General features: G+C 38.6%; 1 protein-coding gene across 2 annotated transcripts; it reads left to right on the forward strand.

Moving 5' to 3' along the window:
* The first annotated feature begins 1674 nt into the window (after positions 1–1674).
* On the forward strand, positions 1675–9329 carry LOC145454792 (COMM domain-containing protein 7-like). 2 transcript variants are annotated; one of them, XM_080332777.1, is made up of 5 exons: positions 4516–5080; positions 5237–7188; positions 7247–7403; positions 8282–8517; positions 9128–9329. In XM_080332777.1, exons 2-5 carry the CDS (start codon positions 7105–7107, stop codon positions 9257–9259), a joined length of 609 nt encoding a protein of 202 aa, XP_080188903.1. In that variant the 5' UTR covers positions 4516–5080; positions 5237–7104; the 3' UTR covers positions 9260–9329. The 2 variants fall into 2 exon arrangements, 1 of the variants encoding a protein (XP_080188903.1); XR_013920229.1 differs by lacking the exons at positions 7247–7403; positions 8282–8517; positions 9128–9329 and having other exon boundaries at positions 1675–5080; positions 5237–7068.
* The last annotated feature ends 184 nt before the right edge of the window (positions 9330–9513 follow it).

Below are 9513 nucleotides of genomic sequence, written 5' to 3' on the forward strand. Positions count from 1 at the left end.
GTATTTCTTTTGTGCTTCGGTGAGATTGTCTTCCCATACTTTCACCCTCTCCATACGTTTATACTCTTTGTCGGCCATATCTGACCTTGAGCTTGACAGGCGCAGGAATTGACGACGGACAGAGATTTCGGAACGGAAACTGACGAAGAAACACCCCGCAAGCAAACAACAAACTGAATAGCGCAGGGAACTACGAGACTTATGACGTCAGTTTTGTTATAGCGAAAATAGGATTGGGGCCCGCCTGCCAGCCTAATATTTTCGTCAGCTGTGGATTGCGGGTTTTGACCACAATGTGAATGCATTGAAAGTCTAGACATCCAAAGTTTAAGGGGCAAAAGAACTTGATAACGATAATGATATCCGATTTGCAGTAAGTACCGAGGTTTCGGCATCCTCCTGTCTGTTCATTTGACATCGCACTGTGTCTTGTATATCGCATTCTACGTTTTGTGAGTGTCTTAGGCAAATGAAAATATAATCTGACGATTATTATTATTATTGATTAAGACTAGGTCCGGTAATCTCAAGCGCTAACTAGCAGTTGGCAAAATGACTTCTCCGCGTGAATCAAATCAGGAAATAATGAGAAACGATTCATATATCTCAAAGCGTGTGAACCGTGTAGTAAAGCAAAGACCGCAGGAAAAGTGCAAGCGGCAGCTCAAATCCAACAGGTCGTTAATCCAAATCCCTTACTGATAAAAAATATTGCTGTTTTGAGGTGTTTTGTTGGGAGTTTTGGAATAAATTTGTTTGCAAAAATCCATTTTCTCCTGTGATATACATAACCGCTATCCCAGAATAACTTCAACTTGAGCTGCTAGAGAGAAATGACTAGTCGGGACGTTATGTGGTGCCATATGTTGCGATCATACCCAATAATGCGTCGCCGGAATCGTTACGTGTTATTATATTACATTCGCCACCACCTATCTATGTGGAAATTAAATGATTTTTGGCATTCGTTCAGGTCAAATCGACGGCGCGGATTTTCATGACACGGCCATGTATTTCTAGAAAAACAGCTACAGAATTCGCTTTGAAATAATAAAATTCTTCCCAATAGTATGATGTTTTTTTTCAATAAAGGTCATTCTATTGCTGTTTATGACTAGCCTACACTTAATATTTGCACAATACAGATATGGCGGCTGCGCAATAATAGACCTAAATTTGAACTAAAACTTGGGGCTCCACGGGGGTCCGTGACGATCCAAATAGGGTCCGCGAATACAAAAAGGTTCAGAACCAATGCATCTTTCCATTGTATCGCAACCTTTTGGTGCTTTGAATTGATGAAAATTTTAATAAAACGATGATGAACCTAACGTCCTAACCTATCTTTGAACCTAACTGTTTGATACATTTGAGATTAGCGCTTTATATCCAGTTCCTATTTCAGATTCGAATTTACGTCCAGATCCAAGTCGAGAAATATTTTGCAGACTGTAGATTGAGGGTAGATCCTAGTTCAAAACCGGTAATCACTTTAATTAGTTCAGGTATTGCACAAAATTCAAAACAAAAATTTCAATTAAAATTTCAGATCCAAATCCAGCTTCGAAATAATCGTGAATCCATATCTAATCCAAATCCACGAATATGTCACAGTGGGATGAGCATGAGCATCCCAGCTGTTTGGCTTGTTGTTACGTCATCGTGCTCCTGTGCCGAAAGCTCTGAGAAAGCTCAGCTAATTAGCTCAAGCTCTGAGAAAGCTCAAGATCAGTCTGCTCCAAGAACGGAGGGCGTAGGAGCCGTAGGGGAGCGTTTGCGTGATTCTTTAGGCGCAAAATAATGATACTCAGTGCGCGCACAATAAGGTAAATCGCCAGGAAAGTTTTACAGTTTTTGGCAGGTTGTGATTGATTTACATGTAGCCAGACTTCATCATCATCATCATTGGTTTATTAGCAATTTTATCAGTTCAATACACCACAAAAAATGCGATACAATGAATAGACAGGAAGATGTCGACTTGGATCCGTTTTGCCTAAATATATGTGCATGCGCTTTATCGTTTTCAGGGAATCAGGATTAAAATTGAAGAGATTTATATCAGTGGACGATAAATAGAGATTAAAATGTTGCAGCTTGTAGGCATAAATTAGAGACCATTCATACTACAAATAACACATAGATCTGAATGGTACATATTATTAGGTGCAACAGATCCTCCAACCATCATAACTTTATTGAAATTTTCATCAAATCAATAGGCCTACACCACAAGATTGCGATATAATGAAAAGATATAGGAGGGTGCCGAAACGACTTGGTGTAGTCTTTTGATCAGACCCACCTCAACTGCCAGCACTATACGTTGAAAGAGACTTTCTATACCCATTATGATATGAAAGTACTCAGTATATACTTTGATGTCATCCTGAAAGAACTACATGCTGTTACAAATGCAATGTTCCCAGAGTGATTACACATAAGTGCACTAGACCCGGAACTCTATACTAGGGCCTATATAACTTAGTCATCATGCATTGCAGTACTTTTCTCTCTTCTCTCTTCACACACATGCGTATCTCTTGTCTCAGTTGATTTGATATTCATACACATTCATCTCTATATAAAATATATTTCAAAGAGGCATTCCCGCATGAGTGATGCTGTCGGGCCAAGGGCTTCATGATTAGTCTTATACTTCTGGGTTCTGATTATGCCGACTTGGGTAAATATTGAGTCATAGGCCCCACCATTCATAATGGATATCAGACTCGCTAATTGTCATCTGGCTGTCACTATTAGGCTGTGTTGGGTATGTTCATGTTCACCCCTGTAATCACGTTTTGGAGGGCCATTTTATTAGTTTTTGTCCCAGTGTTATTCTAGCAGAAATGACATTAGGTGTTAATCAGAATTGATTCAATCAGTAAATAATTTCTTATTTCAGTGGGGTCGTTGATATTGCTATGTTTTGGAATAAGTAATTGATTGGGCAAATATAAAATCATCTAATCTGTATTTGACATGGATACCGAGATTGCCGACTTGGAGAGTTTCATCGACAGTTATGTTGCCGAGGACGATTGTATCGCTTCCACAACATTCACTAATAGTTCCGCTGCTAACAATGAATATGAATACAATGATAAAGAATTTGAAGAAGAGCTAAAAGAACGTCAAAGTCGCCAAGACTCCATGATCCGTGCCATGTCATCCCAGCGCCACGCCAATGGAGCCGCAGATCCTATCGGATTGTCTTCAGATTTCTACACAGCTGAATATTTGCAAGAAGCACCCCATTCTTTTTACACTTCTATCGCCGAAGCGGGTTTGCCGTATGCACCTTATCCCAATGACTACCATTTCAATCCAATGGTTGATAGCCATCCGCCTTCACAGCCGTATCTTGATGACGTTGGCATGCCAAATTTTCATATACCCGACAGTGGTGCATCGTCACTAAATGCTGAACAACACAGAAATATTTCAAACAACGATCTGAGGCACCGGTTAAACGGTAAAAAGCGGATAAATAGCCAAAGAAAAGATCTACCCGGCCAAACGGCGGGCCATGCCAATAACAATCGCAGAATAAATAAAGGGCAATCAACAGATAAACGTGCAGATAGCAAATCTGTTACTACCAACCCACTTATTCAAAATAGCGATAATTACTCCAGTGACCGTGCGAACAGTGGAAAATCAAAACCCACTGCTATTAAGCCGCACAGTCGACACAGCTCACAGTCAAGTTCCAGCGAGAGCTCGAGCTCGGCAAAAAACAGTATCGTATCCGACCGCAGTAAATCGGAAGTGCACTCTTGGCTGCATCGGGATGCCAAAGCCGGCAAACAGCCGCTAGAACGTCAATTCCAAAATATGAAAGTGTCAAAAAAATCGGACCTTTCCAAATTACTAAAATCTGCACATGCGTTCATGATTACCGAGGAGAAAATGAAGGAGGTCGCGGAAATGATTTGCAAAAAAGCAATGAAAAATCCAGCCTCCGCCCAAAGCGGCGCTGTGTTGTCCAGTGAGATGTCGCATCGAATGGTTAATGGTACTAGTTTCCGTACTGTCCTTTTGAATGTAGTTCAAAGTCATTTTAAAAATCGCCAGCGAATGATTCTAAAAGCCATCGAAAGCAATGATAACGAATGGTGTGGTTTTGTGACGTTCCTCACAGAACTGTATCTGAATCTGCGCACTTCATCAAACGAGAGATTGAAGGCATTAGTCAACCCCGTATTTGATTGCTTTCACCTTACACTAGACCAGAAGCAGCTGAACCGTAAATTGTCCGAGTGTCTTTTCGATAATTTGAAAATAGCCGGGGCTTTCTTAGACGAAGCCAATCCACAAAGAATGACGCAGCTCATATCTCTTTTACGAGACACTTGCGTGGTTTCCAGTAACATGTCCCTTGAAGCGCGTAGAAATCTTTTGCAATCATTAGAATATTATGCACGGGGTTGGAAAAGTAATGCCTCTGACGAACCCTATTATCGTAGTGATACCTAATGAAAGGTGTATACTTTTACTTGATACCAATGAATTGCATTTTATTTGCCCATTCATATCATGAGGTGCTTACTTCTCCACGTGTTCTTACCTTGCCTTTCCATGATTGATATTAGTGTTGTTTGCATGAGTGTATATTTGTTGTGATAATACAATATACAATCTATTTATGATGTGCGATTTTTCCGTTCATTTCATTGCATCTTTCACATTTTATATTGATCTTATCTTCTCAAGCATTGGTATGTAACAATGGTATATAATTTAGCCATAGTCTTCGTATATTTCTTGTGTTATATTTTATGATCAATTTTGAAGTCTAGGAGCATTTGCTTAATTTGCCATTAAGTTATGAGATCATCTCAATAGTGTGTTTTTAAATTAGGGATTGGAATGAATAATTGTAAAAAATTCTTTGAATTAGATCTTACTCAAATTCAAACCTTTCAGTGGTTTTGAGATATGTCCAAATTTTCCAAGATAAGAGATGCTTGGTTCAGTAACTAATTGACTTGGCATTATATTTCAAGTTATTTGATTTGACGGTATTAACTTGTAATGAGAAGGTAGCTCTTGTTGCTTTACCTAAATTACGATTGTTGATATACGCTGTTCTTTCGAATTCTCTACTAGTTGCTGACGATAACCCCTGACGAGTGTCAGCCGAAAATATTCGGGTTCATTTTAATATGAATATACTATTCAATTGTATATTGAAGTTCTGTACCTCAAAGAAGCTGTCTAAATTACTAAGGAAGCACCTGTATAACACTTGGGAAGTATACGTAAAGTCAACCATGTACTGCTTACACTGGTGTGTTGTTCATTTTATTAATCCTTGTACAGAGGTGGTCAAAGTAGTCACCGTCGCTACTCAAGTAGAAGTAGAAGTAACTCCGCGAATTCTACTCAAGTAGAAGTAGGAGTGGTGGTTCACAAGTAAGAAAGTAGGTATTCTAAGCTTATTTTTGCCTACAAAACTGAAAACTGTCAAGTAGAAGTAGTCTAAAATGATATCTACTTAAAAAGTAGTGTGAGTAGGAAAATTCTACTTCAAGTACTTCAAAAAGTAGAAGTACTTCGTTACTGACCACCTCTGTCCTTGTATCAGTTATATACTAATGAATGACCTCATTTACTGCTCTTTCCTCCAAGAAGCCCACATGTCGGCTGGTAGCTGGTGCTCGTAACATATACGACATGTGGCAAAGTGGAACGTACTACCCTACTCATTAGTTGTTATATTTATACCAAGCATTATGATATTCTGAGTAAAACGCTCATTGAACCGTGTGTTGTAGCGGTTATTATGGTGGCACCAAAGTCTGATATTCATGTTGAATTGGTCAAATCCCTGATCAAAATATTTTAGAATATGTCTGTGTGTTAACTGTTAAGTAATTACAATGATTATTAGCTGACAAGGTCCTATCAATGCTTTGCTTAAGTTAGCGGGATCTCAGAAGTAGTGTTGAAATTATGTGTCATGTAACGCGTACTTTTGATATAACTAGGAAATGTTGGACAGTATTTTTGCCACGTTCGTACACTAATGTTGCAAAAATTGATCATTCATTTGTAACACTACTAGGATATGAACTTGAACTCTCTTACCATGTTGTGTCGCGATAGGAGTCCGTTCTGTAGGTTCCAATGAAATGGAAGATGCAATATGTCAAACTTTAGCTATGCATATTTCATGTGAATTAAAGTTCACGATGCTTGCGTATACAAATTGTAGGCTTATGAAGACTCGGTATGCTTGGAACTTTTTATGTGACTATTGAACCTGAATGATTAGGTGATCGCAAATCCAAGTTGGATGCATTCAACTTCAATATTTTAGTCAAAGTCCACACTTTGAAAATTTACCATGAAGCGTATACTTTGTCTATTGTTTTGCATTGTGTTTTTCGATGTCATTGTCAAGATCTCTTAGCAAAATTGTTCGTGTATCACCAGTGTTTCGCGTTATATACAGTGATTAACCCACTGACTGTACAAGTCCCAAGCCAATGCCGTATCACAAGAAACTATTCTACACCCATGCTACTTCAAAATTGAGTAGCAATCAAAGCTTTCTTTCATTTTTATACTTTTAGTGATTTTGGCTTGAAGAACCTTTCTTGTACTTGGTCAAATCTTCTTTCAATTACAAAAAACAAATGATTGATCAGGGACAGCCCTCTTGCCAATCACGAATACCAAAAATAAAGCTCTGGCAACTCAAAATTATCTCAGCGGTACAGCTCATGCTTTGAATTTGAGCCATCTTGTTGAGTTTGGTGCACATGGTTCCTTTATATGGGATTAATAACTATTTCTGATACACATAACTATTCTTGGCATTATAAAGCTGTGTCTCTATTGAAGACGTGCAAATTATAATCATGTCCCAAATGTTACTATCATGTGTTTGTAAAACTACTACACATCCCGTCATAACTAAGTTCACTCTCTATGATCAACCGATATTTTACTATCACAGAGTGCCTGTCACGATTTTAAGATTTTTTACCAGATTGCGCTTTATTATTTGACTCCAATTGCGTCTATTTATAATGCTTCGAGTGTATGTTATTTCAGGATTAAGTGCAGTTAAATATCATACGTAGATATAAAATGGATTCGTTTAATTTCTCAAAAGCACAACCGCCGGATGAGGTCATTTCTGTGATGCAAAAAACCAATAAACTCAACACCGAGGTGAGTAGACCTCTTTTGAAATCGTAGGTAACATTTTTGAACACGGCTCTTTACGTAGCAATATCAGAACTTACTGGATATTGTCTTCTCATTGCTGAGCAATGCTCCAAATGCGAACGAAATGGAATCGAAACTGCAGGAATTTGCGTCGTCAAACGGTATCAAAGTCGCGCCTTTGAAGCAGATGGCCAAGATTTTAATAGTTGTTACTAACGGTGAGATTGGTGACTATTGCCTAGATTGGGTGGAATAAAATAGGCGGTTATCAACCTTAGTCTGTAACACAAGATGGCCAGGAGTTCTATAGAGAGTGATGATGGTGGTTTAGACTAGGCCAGGTGTGCTTATTGCTTTTCGAACCAACATAAATTTTTCTCCAAGTCTTGCAGCCGGAGTATTCTCTAGCATGTCATTTTGTGGAAAATACACTTATCAATATTAGTCTACATGTAATAATCTAGTCTTGCCACCTGCCTTTTTTGCGCAAGATAGCCTAGTTGCCAGTTTTCAACATTATCTGCAAATAAATCTACTTTGAAAATCTTTAACTCTCTAAATTTAATAGTTGATTGGTAATGCCTCAGTCTTGACAAATTCAATAGTAGCCCATCTTCAAAATGGGCCCACATTCTTAAATTAGAATGGTCATGTTATTGTGTTCAGTATAGGCATTGCAATGCAACATACGCCAAACCTTGGTGAGATATAGTGGTTCTTACGCATTCTACAGAACATTCGGCCTAAAGGTCAAATTTCTCTGCTGGGTTAACACAAAAGTTTTCTGTTATAGAAACTAAATGATGCTTGGAATTTCATAACAGACTTTAACACTAATACGTTTTCAACTACAGGTTTGAAGAAGGTCGTTCTTTGACAGATGTTGATGTTTTGCACCTCAAATTGGCAGGTTTCGCTATCCAAATTTGGATTAATTTTATTATTTGAGAACCCATGGACAATGGAGCTACCAAAATTGCGTCTCTGGCACAAATAGTAGATGTGTCTTTTATGCGCGGCCACTACCATATGATTCCATAGAAGCCAAATTTACCTGAAAACCACTCAAGCAATCATGGCGGTCATTGTGTTTCAGCAATGGTGCAGAAGAATCTGAGTGTATTGCAAGTAGAATCCGACCTTCAAAGATTGGGCGTCAGCGAGGAGAACGCAAAGACGTTTTGCGCAGCGTATAAAGCGTCGATATCGAAAATGCACACCAAATTGCTTGTGTCGTCGGCGAAAGGAAGAAAACTAGTTGGTTTTGACTGGAAGTTTGGGGTGACGGCATCGAGTAGCGAGCTTCGTAAAGTGGGACGGTGTTTCATTCAAGTAAGTAGTAGTCACTGGCCGGTACTTCCACTATTTTGCAGTGCTCGAGCAAGTTTTGCTTGTTCTACTTACGCAATTCGCTATGTCTTCAGACTAATTCCACTTACACGTAAACAGGTTTTTATGCAAAACTGTATATTCATATTGAAATGAACCGAACATTTTCGGCACACACTTGTCCCTGGTAATCATCACTAACTAGTAGAGAATTGGAAAGAACATTATGTGTCAACAATATATAACAATATTTTGTGATACGATTGTTGATATACAATGTTTTTTCCAATTCTCTACTAGTTGCTGACAATTACCCCTGACGAGTGTCGGCTGAAAATATTTGTGTTCATTTCAATATGAACATATTATTCAAATGCATACTGAAGTTTTGTGCCTTTCTACAAATACTTGTTCCTGAGCAGAAATATACAATGGTATTAGTACGGCTTTTACTTGAGAAGCAATGTTGATAATTTTGGCCGCCTCTGTGTAATTATGTTTACTTTTCCATGTAATTGTAATTGAATATTGAGAAATTTTGCGGTAATCGTAATTGCTCCACGTTTGGTGCACTGTATATTGAATTCCTGTTTGTGACAAATGTGTTTCGCAGGCCAAATTCTGTGTCGAAGGAGCGGACCGGAAACGTCAGGACTGTGTCGTCGAAATGACGTTGCCGCAATTTTACGACCTGATGCACGACGTTGAGAAAGCGAAAATCAGCCTGGAATCGTTAGGACAGTGAACGTGGTGTCGCGATGAACATTTTTAATACCCGTGCAATAAACACATATTTTCCTATCTCTTGAAATCAATTGTGTGTCTTAACAGTCTATGGCACCACAAAACAAGTTGTGTGCAGGGGGGAGATTAAACAAGTAACTACTTTATTAGTTCAATAGTTCTCCAAGAATACATTTTACTTACCGGGAAATCGTCAATTGTACTTCTGTGATACCAACAGGGCATATCTGAAAACTTTGGCCACTTTGAGTGAGG

The sequence above is a fragment of the Botryllus schlosseri genome, chromosome 13 (genome assembly GCF_051294905.1).
Source record: "Botryllus schlosseri isolate E-star chromosome 13, Bs_hap1, whole genome shotgun sequence".
NCBI classification, from domain to species: Eukaryota; Metazoa; Chordata; class Ascidiacea; order Stolidobranchia; family Styelidae; genus Botryllus; species Botryllus schlosseri.

What these genes read in the sequence shown, in the direction of transcription:
- LOC145454792 (XM_080332777.1), top strand. Translation starts at nt 7,105, where the DNA reads ATGGATTCGTTTAATTTCTCAAAAGCACAACCGCCGGATGAGGTCATT. An exon ending in TTTAATAGTTGTTACTAACG is followed by an intron (nt 7,404 to 8,281) that starts GTGAGATTGGTG and finishes ATTGTGTTTCAG; the next exon opens with CAATGGTGCAGAAGAATCTG. An exon ending in TGGGACGGTGTTTCATTCAA is followed by an intron (nt 8,518 to 9,127) that starts GTAAGTAGTAGT and finishes TGTGTTTCGCAG; the next exon opens with GCCAAATTCTGTGTCGAAGG.